Below are 17,793 nucleotides of genomic sequence, written 5' to 3'. Positions count from 1 at the left end.
AGAAACTTTAGCATCGCTTCAAAGCTTATAGATGGGGTGAAAAGCGACGACTTGAGAACGATGTTCGCAACATACTATACGCTATCAAAATATAATGCACCAAAACCAGAGGAGATGAGACAGAAGTCCAGTGAGCACATGTTAGTGAAACTGAAAAAGTAATCTTCTTCGGAAATCAGAAACATGCAAGGGAGGAGCCAACAACAAAGTTCGACATGGTACAAGCCTAGATATGTCATGGACAAACAAAGGTCGTGTGCGAATTGTGGCTCGGCAGATCATCACGTAGCGGATTGCACCACTTACAAACAAGGCATGAAAAGCTTGTGATATGCACCTGATGAAGAAGACGAGTTTTACAGTGGCTTGATCATCAAAATAGACGCGAAGTGTTTTTTCTGCAATCAAGAGGGCCACTTCAGGATAGACTGTCCCCTGTTTTGGGAAGCAGTGAAGAATCAACGTCACCCAAAACACAAATTGGCACTTGCTGCTGGTTTAAAACAACCGAATAAGACAAGCTGAGAATGACCTGCCGACCAAGGAGGCGTCGAGTGGTGAATTAGACGAAGACTCCAAAGGCCGTGACCGAGGTGAGAGATGCCGGTGGGGGGGGGGGCAAGACAAGGAGTGCACTAGAAATAAATTACGAGAAAGCAGCTGAAGAGGCCATCAATAAGGTGGAGCAAGACTTGGCGACCAGAGAAATGGAGTAAAGGCTAAAACAATAAATATAAAGACAAAAGAGGAACGAGACACTCTCGATGACGAGACCAGAACCAGAGACCGGAGGCAACTTGACAAGCAAGGGTAATTGTAACACCTTGAAAATGGTGACCGGGAAACCCTTTGGTATCACGAAGATTGGGGTGAGAATCATGTCAATAATCACGGTGGGTGGGAATGAAGTTACGAGGAACCTGAGTGAACCTAGTGCCCAAACACTTATGTTCATCGTTGTGTATGCTGACTACTTACGAATCATAAGCCCACAAACCCCTTCTAGAGCACTCAGGGCATTAATCATGAGAGGCGGTGGTAAATCGATTAGGATAGACAGCAGGTACACGGAAGCCTTTGGTCCTTATAGATGAAATCAACATCTACACAAAAACTCTGATAACATGTGACAAAGATCTAACCGGTCAAATCTACATAGGTTGGAAAGAAATCAAGGTGAGATCGATTGGGCACTGCGCCATGCTGGAAGACGATGCCATGCATCTAGGAACGGAAGCAGATATATCTGCACATGTACTGAACATAAGAGGAAGGAAGACTCCACTACGAGGACTGTTGGACACAGGGGCTGTCTTGAGTGTAATATCAATTGAAACATGGAAAGAGATGAAATTCGACAAAGACGACCTGATTGATTCACGGATACGGCTGTAAGTGGCGAACAAGAGGGCGTTGCGGGTTCTAGGCGGGACACCGATAACATATCTGAATCTGGTGGAGCGCAATCTGTGGATGAGTTTTCTGATGATGGAGAATCTAGATAAGTCTGATCAAATCATTTTAGGCAGAGATTTCATCGGGAATTGTGATGTAACGACTGATCGTAACAATGCGATGCTCAGGATTGGGAACCTGGAAAGGAAGTACGTAATTAAACCGATAAATTTGATAATGGCAAATGAGAATAAAGCTCCAGTTTTCTTGAGTAGGAGGGTCAGGTTAAAAGCGAACGAGGCTGCGATAGTAAATTTCAGAATGAAGAACTATAATGAACTAAGTGAAAACAAACAAGTACGTATAGTACCGAATCCGTATAGTCAAAGTGCTGCTGTTTTAGGAAGATCAATCTCGATAACCAAGAGCGGTCTCTGCGTCAGTGTCTTGTTGAATACTCTTGATATACCCATCACAATCCAGAGGGGAAGGAAACTGAGATACGCTTTACCTGTGAAAACTCGATATGAAATGACTGAAAATGTAAAAGAGAGTGAAGTTCTTGATTGTCAAAATCATGGGGACAAGATTTGTATCTTGAGACGATTAAAGAAAATAAAAGATTCATCAGGTCTTGTGACATCACTTAAGTCAGAGACAGACGATGGACTTTCGAGCTGTTCCAATTTTCCAGAAAAACGCACACCAGAGGAATTGGAAGTGAATAAGCCGGTATTACCAGAAATTGAACACTTAAGGAGAAAGGTAACAGACGAACAGCTCAAAGCCATCATGGACGTCCTAGATAGGAATCAGGGTGTTTTTTGAGACATAAAGCAGAAATCGGGTGCTGCAAGTTCGTTGAGCATGAATAACAGCTAGAGGAGTCGGCGGTCCGCTCAGGGAGGGACGAGGCGTATGACCCCCAAACAAATCGGATGCACGTAGAAAAGTTGTATAGACCCTACAAGAGTATGATATGATTGAACCATCCAAATCACTGTGGGCGTGTGGAGTAGTGATGGCCAAAAAGACAGGAGAACAACTTAGATTTTGTTGTGACTTTCGATACCTGAACTCCGTCACGGTGAAGAATTCTTATCCTTACCTAGAATAGACGAGATTCTTTCAAAGTTGGCAGATGCAAGTTTCCTTATAACTCTTGATCTAGGGTCGACCTTTTGGCAGGTCGACCCTTAGGAAACTTAGGAAACAAGACAAGGACAAAACGAGGTATGCTTGCGAGCTGGGATTGTTCCAAGGGAAAAGGATGCCCTTGGGTTTTTGCAACGCGACAGCCACATTCCAATGACTGATGGCACAAGCACTGACAACTGTGACGAAGAAATATGGCAATTTGGTGATGTGTTAGGTATATGACCTGGTGATTGCACTATTTACCCTGAAAGGCCACATCGAACGACTGGATTAGGTATTCGCATACATAATGAGGGCAGGATTGAAATGTAAGCCCTCGAAGTGTGAGATTCTGAAGGACACAAAAATTACCTGGGGAGATAGTAGACAAGCATGGCATCCGACCAGACCCGGACGCGGTAGCGGCAGTACTGAAATGGAAGTCGCATAATAACTGAGCACCACTTGATGAGCTTTATAAGATTCGCCAATCACTACAGGGAGTGCATCAAGGGCTTAGCGGACAAAGTATATCCGATGCAACAACTCATGAGGCATAAAGACAAGAAATTCATGTGGAATAACGCGGCAGAATAGTCGTTTCAAAGAATAAAAAAGGGAACTGTGTGAAGGAAATGCACGTATTGGACACTGACGCGTCGGTGGTAGCGATCTCTGACATACTCCATCAAAAACAGTAGTGGAACGGGAAGACAGTCTTGAGACCAATAGCATACGGGAGCAAAGTTTTGAGGATTACGGATATGAAGTATGGGGCACCCAAACCGGAAATGTTCGCGGATTTCACCTTTTGGGAAAACTACAGGGCATATTTGGGCAGCGAGCCTTTCAGAATACGGGTCGACAAAAGGGCACTCAATTAGCTGAAAATGTACTCAATGGATCAGATGGTAGATGGATAGTGCGGTTGGATGGTTACAATATGATCATCGAACATAGAAAGAGGGACAAACACCGAAATGCCGACAACTTGAGTAACAAAACGGATTTCCAAGAGAGGCAGGAACAGAGGGAGGCTGATAGGCCGGAGATAAAAGATGGCTTCTCAGTATAGGGAGACGTATGATAGCCTACCGCTCACAAGACTGCTCGAGAGGTCACGCAAACCGATATAAGACCACTCTAAATTACCGACTGAGCATCAGGAAAAGACAATACTGATGAGAAAATCCGGGATGCCAATAGAAAAACTGCTCAGTCAAAGATAGTCAGGGAGACGCTGAAGGAGAAAAGTTACGACCTGGACGACGAAGTGGAAACAGGAAAAAAGCGACGTTAGGGCAGGATTTAATCTGATTGCTTGAGAAACTGGCTGATGACAAACCCGTGGCCTCGAACAGAGACATTGACAAACCGGAAGTCACCATAAGGGAAAGGGAGGAGTCACACGTGATGGGGACTCAAAGAAAGCCGGGGAAATTGAGAACAATGAGGTGGTGCGGACGATTGTCGAGAATATCCCGGAAGACATACTCAGGAGAAAAACGCTACGAAGGGAGAAAGTGACGTTTAAGGAAGAAGTTGAAGGTCTCGGACTAGATCAAGAGTCCGGGGAGTGGCCGACAACAGAGAGTGATGGTGAAGATGAAAGTTTGTTCGGGGAGTCAGAAGAACAGGACGAAAGTTCAGAGGAGAGTGATGATGAACAAGATAGTCTCCGCATGATATTAGCTGAAGAGAAAAGGATGTATCACGACAGGGACTTGCAGACTGATCCCTCGTCCGGAACGTACAATTTGGAGCATCATGACGTGAACGGAGGGGAGGAGATAGAGATGATAGCAGTACCAAGAGAACCTTTCGGGAACTCTCATGTAACTCAGACATCAGGACGAATCTGGAACCGGAGGACGAAAGGAGGTCTTGAGAAGGATAGTGTGCGTCAAGCTTAGGGACGACATTCACAATCCAGGAGAACTGAACGGACAAATGATGGATCTGAATGAGCACGTCAAAGCGAAGAAAAGGCTATCAGATCTGATACGGGCACAGAAAAACGACAAAAAGACAAGCAAACTCTCCAAATGGATCCGGACGGGAGTGAAAGAGAAAGGAGACCTGGAAGAAGATAGCTATTAGATCTTGAGCCAGTTCTACAAAGAACGAAATGACTTACTCTAGCACACATCTGATGGCGTGGTGGCTTGCAGGAGAACAGACGAGAAGATGAAACTACACAAACATTATATCATCATATTACCACTGCTTTATCAAACAGAGGTGTTGTTCAGATCGCACGACCAGATGCGACATCAGGGGATATATAAGGTGCAACAAAGAGTCTTACACAGAATAGACTGGCCAGGGTTGAGGAAGGCATGTAAGAGATGGGTGAACGCATGTATGTCGTGTTTGCAGGTGAAAGACCCCAGAAAAATGAAGTTCTCCCTCAAGTCCGTGGAAAGCTCAGAATTCAACGAGGTTAGGCAGATAATACAACCAAAAGATCTGCATGATAGACTCGGGGTATAACCAGATACTGGTAATCAATAATCACTTTACGAAACTGGCAGAAGCGCTACTGTTTCAGACAGCCTCGCCTCTGGCTGAGGAAACTTGCGACCAATTAATAACGCACTGGATATCACGGTATGGTTGTCCGATGACCTTCCAATCTTAATGGGAAATCCTTCATTGGGGACCTGACAAAAGAACTCATGAGAGAATCCCACATTGTACAAGCACATTCCACGGCCTACTATCCACAGACACACGAATGGAATCGTAGAGAGGCAAAATAGAACGCTAGTAAACATGCTCAGGGTTTATTGCTCGAGGTATATGACAGACTGGGGAAAATATCTACCGCAAGTGGTTGTAGCGTACAACAGCACGCAACATTCAACAGCGGGTATTAGTCCTATCATGATGTTAACAGGCAGAGAGAGAGAGAGAGAGAGAGAGAGAGAGAGAGAGAGAGCAATGCCCCTGACGTTCTTCTACCCGAAATATGAAGGACAAAAGACATCGCCTCAAGCATAGGTGAAGGAAGCAGTTAGGAGACAACAAGAGTTGAATGAGCTGTGGAGAAGAAATACGGCACAAGCACAGATGAGACAACGAAGGAAGTATGATGAGAAAATACTTCAGTCAAAGCCATATTCTGTGGTACAAAATGTCTGGGTGTTTCGGAAAGTCGCACCTCCAAAAAGGACGAAAAAGCTACTAAAGAAAAATAGAAAGTGAGGCCTGTTCATAATAACTGAAGTGCACCAGCAGGGTCATTTCTATCGCTTGAGCACAGAACGCGCCACACACAATGAAAATCTGAAACCTCACGTCCCAACACCTGAAGACTGGTGCGTACCGCAGAACATGGAAGGACTCGAGTATCTGCTTGCGGAGCCAGTGTGCGAGGTAAATGAGAAAAAAAAACGATGCGAGGCACCAGAAAAAAATGATGGCAACGAGAGCATGAGTATGAACGACAATGAAAAAACAAAGAGGTGGGTTTGGACAATGGATCTTTCGTAGAAGAGGACTGGAACAAACCAGAGTAGGACGAGGTGCCAAAATGGACAGAAGCGGATCTGCCCATGACGACGGAATCAAGGAAGGGTAGACGCAAGAAGACAGGAATGAGGTATAACAGGTATGGAGACGGCTTCTTGAGTAGCAAAATACAGCCAGGAGAGCTAGGTGAAGAAATGGCGAACATGCCCGATCTGGTAGCAGATGAGGAGTGGCAGATCATCAACGACATTGAGCACTCGCCGCAGGAAGACCACACCTGACATGAGAAAGAGCTAAAACAGAACGAGATAGAAAAGAAGAGAATACAATCCTCAGGATAGTAGAGTGGATGCATGGTCTGCAGGCTGACGACAAAAAAACGCAAAGCATCCAACAAGTCGACATTTCAGCGGGGAAGCATCTGCAAGGAGGAAACTCGTTGTATGGTTGGACAGACTGAACATTGGAAAAACCACCTTATAACCTGAGCCCAGCGCCATCTTCGGGGACGTCGATAAATATTTTTGTCCAGTGAGTGGGGGTAGGACTTACCCACAACAAAACTTTGATGATAAAGAAACCCAGGGAAAAAAGAGAGACCAACGGACTGGAGCAGGACCAGAAATAAGCCGAGCCTACCATTGGAAGAAATTTCATGACCAATTTCGAGATACCAAATGAGTGTTCGGAAAACATCCTGATCACGGGCAGCGACTTCATCTTACAATCTGCATAAAGGCGGATATGAGTTCCAACACCAGATTGGAAGCCGATTTTAAGAGAGATTACCGGAATGTGGAGTTTCTGTTCAGACGGAGACCAGGATTGGGGTATGACCGCACTTCCTCCTTCAGTTTCACAGGAAACCGGCAAATACCTATGCTTTTTGGAGACAAGAGTCAGTGAGAGAAATGTAACAGTCGCCTACTTAAGTCACATATGAGGTTAAAGAAAAATAGGCCCTATAACCAATGGCTCAAGAGTCAGGGACACTATCTCTTGTGTTTTTCTACCTCGAACGGTCGGAGCCAATTCGGTTCACTTGCGACATGGGACTAAAACCCTCGTTACAGCTTAAAGGCCACTACAAAAATCCCCCCTCCCACAACCTAGAAAAAAAGAACGTCCCCATGCTTAGGTCTCAAAATATCCAAAATACGCAAACGCCGTTAAAAACAGGGTCGGAACAGTCCGCACAGTTACTTTTTATTAGACGGTGGAACTTTGATCCATTTCAGATGGATCAACCTAAAACTCTCCTTACCTCAACATAACAATATAAAACACACTCAAAAAATTTAAATTGGGTACTCACATACCGGCATACTCTAGATTTTGAGTAACTAAATTAACAAGTACCTCTAGAATAACTGGGGAATTAAGTTTGACTCGAGGAGTTTTAAATATGACCGACTGGCACATACTCCCCGGACTCAAGATCGATTTCCTCATCGCGTATTGCCGTCTGCCAGTGAATCTCCAGAATGTTGAGTGTTGCTCAAGATACAGTGCCAGTGGTCATTTACAGAGGTTTGCAGCAGAATTAACTTTATCTACACCCCAAAAATCACATGTAAAATTGTCACACTATCGCTGAACAGCAATCAAAATTTGCATACACCTGCACCTCAAATCTCCGCTTTTGAAGCTACTGATTGAAACATCTTTTGTTTTATCCAATCGAAAAATTGTGATGCAGCATTTTGATTTAAATAATAATTATAGCATAATAATAACAATGTTTCGTTTCGTTAAAAATTCATTTTCGTGACCTCAGATTTCATCTGAGTTCACACTCCAGTCCCTTTCCTTCCCTCTCGAGACTCAAGAAACCCTCAACAAGCCCCTGCTCATTTTGTTTTCCTAGCCTTTGGGCCCTGATGAGTTTGACACCGTGATCTGCCTTAGCAGCGCTTCCTCATCATCGGAGCTGATTACGATCTCTTCCCACGCTTTTAGTTGTTCGAATGATCGCATTCACTCCCTCTGCTCTTGCAATCTCTTTGCCTGATTTGGTAAGCCCTTCAGTTTCGATTCCCTGTTCACGTTCTTCGCCAAATCCTCCTCCAGTATCGATTCTCTCGCTTTAATATTGTCTCTAGACACCCTACCAACACTTTTCCAACACGTCGTTGTCGCATTTCGATGGGTCAGCAAAAGTCTCTTAAAGGCTTTCGGTCCCATCTCTGCCAGGAACTGTCGATATTCTTTACGATGTTTTTTCATGTGGTCTTTCGTCACCATATACAACCAAGATGTCAATGTCGCTCGAAACCACGGGAAGAACTTTAAGCGGCTCCACACGTGCCTGACCTCCATAGGTATGGCAAATACCTTTCACGCCGTCTCAAATGACTCAAGTCTCCTGCTATAATCAATAGTGTATATCGATTCCGGCGTTGGTGTCTTCGATTCCCGATATTTCGTCACGTTCCATCGATCCATCGCAACGCCAACATCGTGCTCACTACCAAGATGGTCACCTTCTACCGATGATCGGGTAATCCGATCGACCGAATTTCTTCCACGTCCAACACTAAACAGAGGTTTGAGTGTTCCGTGTACCACACTGTCTGTGCCAAGCAATGGCATGGGCATTCCCCATGTGTAATATCGATGCTCCGGAGATTGCGTTCTCCCGAAGCTTCCAGCAGAGGTTCGAATTCCATTATCTTCTCATGTGCTCTATCATTTTCCTCCTGCGCTAGGACACTAATCATCGGCTTCTCGATGGTATTCTGTCTCTCGAAGTCACTTGTGTTTTCGCCTTCCAAACTCCAGATTTCTTCACCCTAGATTTCACTCAAGGCATCTCTCTGTTCCCTTGGCACAGTTCACAGCATCTTCTTCAACAGCCTATGTGAATGATGCGACATTCGAGCCAGTCGTACGCACTTGGGTACCGAGAAGGCCTTGTCCACTAGTATCCTTTGGCTGATTACCTCTACCATCGATACCTCACGAGAAATCCCATTTTCGCCTCAAGACCAATCTTCCACCCTCTGATGTGTTTCTGGGTTGTTTGCAACGCCCCCGGCCACGACTCCACGCTCAACGCTGTCGACAAATGGTGCTCAGACTCCAGCATCTCCAGTGATTGCAAACTGCACATCCTTGACAAGAACCCCAGCGTCGTTGCTATATCCACCGTAGTGTTTGTATAGCACTCAGCCACTATCTACACTTCGCTCTTCTCTCTTTCTGTTATGTCACCAAACCAAGCGACTAGGTCTTCTCTCTGGAAAGACTGTATTCTGACACATGATCGTCCATCACAAGTGTGCTCTCCGCCTCCGAAAGTCAAGTCAAGACAACTACCGGGTTCCAACATCTTTACTGATCCTAGCTTACTCATTGCCTCACCCGACTCTTTACTCTGTGGTAGGATCAGTTTGTGTATCACAGCCAAAGTTCCCAAGTCTTCATCTTTCGTCGGTGTTGGCCTCACTCATTCCGTGACTTCTTCAATCAAGCTTGCGTGGGGATAAGGGTACCAGGAGGGTCTCAGCAACTTCCAAACCGTTCCCAAATTCATAGTCATCATGCAATTTCTATTCTCCATTTTCAATTCCACTCTCTTGTTCGAGCGCGGCACGCTTTTTACCTTGGGCGTCGTCTCAAGTAGCAGGCCTAGGTTCGCTTTCTCCCTTTCCATTGAATCAATTTCGATTATCTTCTCTGTCCAAAATTTCAACAGCTCCGTCACTTCGTGATTCCTGTGAGCACTCCCGGCCTATGAATCCAAGAAAGGGTTGTATGCTATCCCCATTACTCCAGATACATATTGGTATTCTCCCCGTTTGTTGGGTCACGAGTAATCCTCAACCAATGCACATCATGCCCCTCTTCGAATTTCTTGTTGTAGAATCTCCGTTTTTCATCAAGTTTCCCATGATTCTCTAGAGATTGCCTCGAGTCATCTTCCTTTTCGATCCCCGTACTCTGGTACACGTTCAGTATGATGATGGAGACTCTCCTCTCCATAGTTTTTGCTCCCCATGGCCTTCTGATGACACGCTTGGACAGTACTATTGGTCATTACGGACATTAACCACCTCAAGAAAAAGTGGCATATTTTCTTCTCGCCAGACTCAGACCGGAATTATCTCTGGCGATATGCTGTACCAGCATCTGGTAAACTTCTAGACTCTTGTTGCCTAACTTCATTTTATCGTGTGAGGTCAATACCTCCAATTCTATTCCCACTAGGCTCCACGCGAACGTCAGCTGCCCCGCTGTTCTAACGAAGGGATTTGCCATCAATGGCAATGTGGACGAAGGTGTTCTCATCGCCTCCTCAAAGTGATCCCGCAACAAGTTCTGCCAGGTTCGCTTCAGCTGACTTCTCAATTCTGATTGCTTACCCTCGGCGTTTTGTTGGGTAGCCCAATTGCGACGCTTGCGGGAACTCCACGATCGAGCTTAGTCAGACAGTCCTCCAGTTCCTTCATTGTCTACAGAGCCACCCACCAAGGCCGAGCCGTATTCCTCGTCGCATTCTTCTCAAGAGGGTCGCTGGCCACTTGTTTGCCAATATCTTGATGCTCGCTCGAGATCCATTCTTTGCCCACATCCATCTTTGCCCTTTTTTGAGCTTGCCTTCTGAGGTCTGAAGTCTTCTTCCGTTGCCAGACTCGTCGAGACCTCTGTTTCTTTCACCACTTCGGCTTGCCTCCTTGGTTCGGAGCTACTCTTGTAGGCCGCAGTTTTCCATTGCACTAGAATCATGGGAGCCGTCTCCCTCAAAATCTTCTCGGAGACAGCATCCGCCGACGGGCTATTCAACTCCTCTGATTCCCTTTTTCTCTTTCGAGACTTCACACCTTTGCTTGGGGGCGTTGCCACTGTCATTACTGATTCGACCTCTTTGTCCCGGTCCAACCCTTCCGACTCTTGCCTCTCCCCTACTCGAGCCTTAAGGATATTAATATTTTAAATCAAACTAGTCTTAAGCTTATCCTCCCCAAAACTTTAATCATTTTATCGTCAATTTTTTGTTTCGGACTAGAGTTGTCTTTATATTCATCATCTTTGGTTTTCTGCTTCGTTTCTCGCAGCTTGATCATCTTATCCAACAACTCCTTTCTCGCTTTTTCGTCCAGTCCGGTGCCCATCAGAACTGGTTGCCCGAACTTTACCAGTCCCATAATTCTTCTTTGAAACTCTCCAGTGTAGCTTCGGTCTCTGCTTTCTGGTTAAATTCATTCAAGAATTCTAACGTCTCATCCAGTGTACTCAGGAACATCTATTTTTTGCCCTCGAAGGTATTCTTCTTACTCTCTTTGGCTCTCAAGTGAATCATCCCCATATTGGATGTTTCGCCGCTCAAGGGTAGTTCCAGGTTTTTGCGAGGGGATGATGTCAGGGGTGGTGTGGCCGTGTTCGCCCAATCGTTTCCACTCAAATCCTGCAGCAGTTCCTGAGTGGTGAAATCCTTCTCCGCTGGTTTCGGCTCAGTCGTATTCCCCACCTCCATTTCTTCTCCTGGTTCACTGAGAGTCTCATCCATGCTCTCCCCTTCTGACTCAGCTCGCCTTCTCACAAGTACGTCTCTAAACCTCGTCTCCACGGGACCACATCTCTTATCTCCACGGTTGCACACTGACAGGGGCGAGAGTGTAGTTGGGTTCTGCTTCTTGTACTCGGTGAGGGCTACATATTTTCATTCATTTCATCTTTCAAGGCTATGTGTCTTTCCTCCACAATCATTCTTCCATCGTTCCAAACCGGCAGCTTGTTCTCCAGATCCGCTTGCTCGAGCGTTCTCAAGATGTCCCGAACCATTGAGCTCCTCATCTTCTTTTCTTGTGTTGCCCATGAGTTTATCTTGATGTCGCACGTGTGGAAGTGAACTGCTGCTGTATATCCGATCGGTGAACTTCTTCTGCTGTTTCTCCACTGAAGCTCGGGCGTCCAAGGATGGGACTAACAGAGGGCTATTCATCCCCAAGATCATTCTCCTGACTATCGGGAACTCGGAGACGACGGTGGGCAAAATTTCATTCTCCAGAGTCAATTCTAGCTCCTTTTTCACCCGCTCGAAGCTCCCCTTCCACGCCGGGATTCTCAAGATTTCTCTCCAGTCTGCCGTCAAAGGATTCCAATTCCAGAACTTGGGGTAGGTTTCAATGGGACCTTCACGCTTCCCTCCATTCTGCATTGTAGCTGCCCCGGAAATTAAACACCACTAACTCGGGATCCTTTACCTTCCCAAGGAGCACTGTGTCACTCATTCGTGCCCTCAGCATCTCTTGTCGGCACCAATTCAACGCCGTCCCATCTAGTACGCTTATGAGGCTCACGTGTACCACTGAATTGCGATATGCCGCCACGAGAGGATCTGGAAAGGCATACGCCACCGCTGGCCCGTAGATACAGGTTACGACCTCGTCAAGCCCCCTGATCAGTTCCAACGGGTCAGATCTCATGGCCAAGCACAGATCAGTAAGCAGAGGGATACCACCATTTCCCTCTCTCCATTCATCTCTCGTCTTGGGATTCCGTTCTTCGCCAGTCAAGTGTCGGTTTAGCATCAGAAGATACTCCACCAGCAACGTCTTCAGTCCGGCAGCGCACTTGTAAGAGTAGGTATTGACACTTGGGTGGGTTTTCCCCATCGACAGGGGCTCCCCATAATTCATCAACCGATGAAATGCCACCAGCTCACCATGAGTCAAAAGCACTAGCGTCAGGTACCCGTCAATCCGAAGCGTCTCCACTCCTCTGCTGAACATGTATGCTGGACCCATGTTAAACAGGTACCTGGGATAAACAAAGTACAGGGCCAGCAAGAGGTTTATGGGCATATTCAACAGCTCTTGCACGAAGGCTTCAAATATGGTGTCCTTTGCGTAGAACACTTTAGACATTTACTTCTTCTCCCAACAAGGACTCAAGAATCTCAAGATTTCGTGTTCTTTCATCGTTCTCAGCTCGTCTTTGGCATCCTCCCTCCAGAATCCTCCGACGGTGACTTCGATCGCCGCTGTGACGAATCTCCCCACCGTCATCTCCCTACTCTCTGCCATCTCCAGCCGCCCCTCAAGAAATTCCCATATCTGTTTGACGAGAGGTGGAGCATTCTCCCGCGTATTGTCCAAAGCATTCTCGAGCCTTGGGGTCAGGAACGGCCACAGGCCTCTCTCTTGTGTCAGACGGTATGCCATGGCTTCTAATTATTTCTCGGCCGCAGCCACGTTTCTCCCATCCTTGCTTGTTCCCCTCGCTTTGCTGGTGGAGCTTGTGATCGTCAGATCCATACCTCGGAAACATAGGCTGGCTGTTAGGTGGCCTATTATCGGATGAGCATCCCTTATCTCCGGACTAAACTTCAATAGTCGAGCAAAATTCAAAATCTCAAGTAATAGACCTCGTTAAACAAAATGAGGATGTCTGCCAACTCGTAGAATCCCCTCAAGGCATGAGATGCGTCCGCCCATGCCGCTGCCAGTTCCGACTTCAGAACTCTCAAGTTCGTGGGTTCCAGCTCTCGATTAGGGGCTGCCATCAACACCCGCCACTCAATCCCCTCCGCTATGAGGATCAAGATAGCGTACACAAATTGCAACGGCGGCGGCATGCTTGCGTACCCCGGGGACGTTGTAAACACCATCTTTGTCTTGGCTCCGAATCGAGAAGTCACATTCTCTTGCACCTCATTCATTGCCGCAAACAATGTCTGGATAGCTTCCCAGACCTTCTTGGGCGTCGGTGCATCATTTTTCAGATGCTCCAGAAGCCCCGCCGCATGCAAGTGATCCAGCAAACAGCAGCAGCTCCGGTTCGCAAGGCATTTCTGATTTGATTGCCACCACCAGATTCAGCATCTGGTTCAATTCCGCACCAGGCAGCAGGTACATTAGGATCTCTGGCCAAAAGATTACTCTTGCGTCTCCTGGATCCGATCGATCATGCACCGCCAATGTCTTGGCCAACTGTGCGTTCCCACAGGGTGTTCCTTATCTTCAGTAATTTGCTAATTTTCCGCCTTCATAGGCAGCATCTGTGAGTCCCATGTCTTTCGGCTCCAGTAATTTGTCCACTACTCTCAGCTGCGCAGGAGTAGCCAATCTGATTCTTGCTACGCTTGTTTGGTGTTTGGGGGTCTCCACGATGAGCCCTGGACTCCCCAACAGCTTGAGTGGCAGTGTCCTATAGTTGATCGGTCCCATTATTGATTTCAGAGGAATCCCGGTCAAATCCGCCGTCTCCATCATCCTCGCTCTCAAGAAGTGTGATTCATGGGCCTTCAACCAATCCACACAATGGTGTCGACTCAAGTCCCCATTTGACACGTGCTTGAGCCCCAGGGTCTCCGCCAACTCCTGTCTGCATTCCAGATCTTCCAGTTCCAATTCCTTTATACTCTCCAGATATCGTGTCCGGCTCGTCTCCGTCGGTTTTTCCACACTCTTGTGATCCACCACCACCACTGAGGATACCACCGAATTTTGGGTTGTGGACGATTCTGCTTTTTCGGCCTCCATTGGTGTGGTTTCCGGCAGCCTGGTCCGGCTACTCCTTGAGCTGTCTCTCGAATCGACTCTCACTCCCAGGCGATTGGACAGGGATCTCGTGGCAAATAAAGGGGGCACCGGGGTGGACCGAAGGTGAATTGGGCCGATTCCAGCAGATCCGCTTCCAGTCTATTTATGTGTTTCTGGAAGACGCCATTCAGCCATTCCACACCTTTAGGCCTATCAAAATGGATGCCATCCGAAGACGCGTCATCCGGGAAGGATCGCTTCATCATATCTGCCACATCCAACAACCTAACGGGGAGCACGCTCCTCTGCTGTATTTGCCTGATTATTTCGTTGATGTTTCCCACCTTCTCGCTCATTTTCATCGCATGCTGATCGGCTTTCATGTTATAAGGGACGGTGCAAATCGTGTGTATGGCAGGATCCATCTGAATCCTCAACACCTCAAGGATGCAGCTCATCTTCGCATGTAGCCTAATTACCTTCCTCGATTCACTTCTGGACACGTCATTGGTTCCCATCATCAGAGTCACAGTGTACACTTTCAACATGTCTAACATCTCAAGTGATGCCAACATCTGAGGTGTTGCGGCTCCAGAAAAGCTCAAGACTCCAGTCTGCCAATGCGACTGGATCCGGGTCAGCACTCGTATCAGGCTGTCCCCTATGATTAAGACCGCACCCTCCGGTGTTCTGGGCTGTGCGTAGTACTCGGCCCATGACGCGTCGTGGAAACAAACCCTTCTCGCCCGCTGTGCCGTGGTCCAATCCATACGGTTGTGTCGGTAATATCTTCCGTCTGAATTCTTTTTGTAGCTTGCGATCACCACGCTCCTGACTGGTTGGTCTCTCCAAACAGGGGGTCGCTCCACTCTTGTTGAGTCGTCACGGGTTCCCAACTGCAGCCTATCGTGTAGTTCCTTGAGACGTGATGAACTCCCGCTAACTTGGCAGTGCTTGCAGTGCTACCTCCATCAGTCGGCGTATTGGTTGCGCTTCCAAACCACACACGGAGGACACCAGCTCGGGTTGTATCCACACTTCCAGTCCCTCGTTGGTGTGCTCCTGAGCCGCTCGGTCCAAGCTGAATCGCCCACTGGACCTAGGAACTTCTTCCACCTCCATCCGCGACTTTGGCCTTGACCCTACAGCTGCTCGTTCTGTGGTCTTGGTTCCTCGACGTTGTCGCCGCTGGATCTTTTCAATTTTAGACTTCAACTGCTCACAGTTCGCCTCATTCTCGCTTACCTTCTGCTCTTGTTGGTACTCTGCCCTTATCATACTAAGATCACGCCTCGCTGGATCCCTCTCGAGGACCGCTTGATCTCTTTCCAGGTGCGCCTGGTCCCTCTCGAGCTTCGCACCATCCCAGTCAAAATTCGCCTTGTTTCTCTCCGTCAACGCCCTCTCCAGTTCCATCTTTAGGTAACTGAGGTCCAGATATTCTTCCTCCGTCTGTTGTGACCGCATCATAGACGGTGGCTTACTCGTAGACTGGCCCTCAGATCTTGCCGGTGGCCTGGTTGGTTGTGGGAACTCTACCGCGCCGTATTCCATGTTGTTGCTCAAGCCAGGAATTCTCGCCAAGTCGATTCCCCTCACGCCTCCATCCACATACCAGAACAAACATCTGGTCTGCTCTCGATTGGATATCCCCTCTATCGTGTAGTCAACCATCAAACAGCTTCTGTCGCTGACTCCCTGCATTCACCCTGCCCCTCTAACTGCAGGATGACGTTCAACATGACTGCCATCCTCTCATCGACTTGGGTGTAGTCCAGATCCCTCAAGCGTTTGTATAGCTCACCGAGCGTAGGTCTCTTGAGCACTGCAGGCATAGATTTCCAAAAGCGATCTGCCATTGTCACAATCTCCAGATGTTCCCACCTTGTCGTGCTGTGTTGCGTGCTGTTGTATGCCCCGACCACTTGCGGCAGATACTTATCCCAGTCTGTCATGCATCTCGACCATATACCATCGGCATGTTCACCAACGTTCTGTTCTGTCTCTCCACTAACCCGTTAGTCTGAGGATGGTAAGTCGTTGAGTGCGCTTGAGCAATGTAAGACCTCTTCATCAATTTTTTTGTCAGGTCACCCACAAAGGCCTTCCCGTTGTTCGACTGAAATGTCATCGGACAACCATATCGTGATTTCCAATGTGTTATCAAGTGGTCAAAAGTCTCCTCCGCTGAGGCTGTTTGATAGGGCACCGCTTCCGCCAACTTTGAAAAGTGGTCTATTATGACCAGTATCTGGTTATACCCCGACTCTGTCATGCAGATCTTCTGATGGTCTATCTGCACAACCTCGTTGAATTCCGAGCTCTCAACGGGCTTGAGTGGTAACTTCATCTTCCGTGGGTCTTTCACCTGTAGACATGCCAGACATGCGTTCACCCATCTCTCGCAGGCCTTTCTTAATCCCGGTCAATCAAACCAGTGTAGTATTCTCTGTTGTACTTTATCTATCCCCTGATGCCCCATTTGGTCGTGCAATCTGAATATCACCTCTGCCTGGTACAACTGTGGTAGTATGATGAGGATATGCTTGTGTAGTATCTTCTCCTCATCCTTTCTCCTGCATGCTACCACCCCATCAGCTGTGTGATAGAGCAAACCTAGAACTGGCTCAAGAACTTGTAGCTTCCTTCTTCCAGGTCCCCTTTCCCTTTTCGCCTCGGTCCCCGTCCGGATCCATTTGGAGAGGTTGCTTGTCATTCTGTCATTCTTTTGGGCACGTATCAGATCCGATAGCCTATATCTCGCCTTGACCTGTTCCTTCAGTGCCATTTTTTGACTGTTCATTTCTCCTAGACTTTGGATGTCATCTTTCAGTTTGACGCAGACTATCCTCCTCAGGACCTTCCTGTCATCTTCTGGTACCACGTTTGTTCTGACATTCGAGTTGCATGATAGCTCCCTGAACAGTTTCCTTGATACTGCAATTCTTTCAAGTTCTTCACCTCCGCACACCTCCTGCTGATCCAAATTGTACGATCCGGAGGAGGGATCCGTTTGTAGTTCCCTATCTCGGTGCCTCATCTTCTCTTCTGCCAGTATCATGCATAGACTACCTTGGTCATCGCTGCTTTTCTCTGAGTCTTCATCCCATTCTTCACACTCCCCGGACAATTTTTCTTCTTCAGCATCTTCCTTTGCATTGTCCCACTCCCCGGACTCTTGACTCAGTCCGAGGTGTTCAGCCTCCTACTTGAATGCTACCTTCTTCTTCCTAACCAAAGTCCGCTCAAGAATGTCCTCAGGGATCCTCTCAATCAATGACTGCACGAATTCTTTTCCATC

The 17,793-nt window shown here is 47.3% G+C and overlaps 1 protein-coding gene across 1 annotated transcript; it reads right to left on the bottom strand.

The window, feature by feature from the left end:
* Positions 1 to 16,443: 16,443 nt before the first annotated feature.
* On the bottom strand, positions 16,444 to 17,553 carry LOC134839886 (uncharacterized). Its single transcript, XM_063855514.1, has 2 exons — positions 16,951 to 17,553; positions 16,444 to 16,860 (listed from the first exon to the last, which is right to left on the bottom strand). Exons 1-2 carry the CDS (start codon positions 17,551 to 17,553, stop codon positions 16,444 to 16,446), a joined length of 1,020 nt encoding a protein of 339 aa, XP_063711584.1.
* Between the last annotated feature and the right edge of the window lie 240 nt (positions 17,554 to 17,793).

Source organism: Symsagittifera roscoffensis, chromosome 2 (assembly GCF_963678635.1).
Source record: "Symsagittifera roscoffensis chromosome 2, txSymRosc1.1, whole genome shotgun sequence".
Lineage (NCBI taxonomy): Eukaryota > Metazoa > Xenacoelomorpha > Acoela > Convolutidae > Symsagittifera > Symsagittifera roscoffensis.
This window is presented reverse-complemented; position numbering and strand designations above follow the sequence as displayed.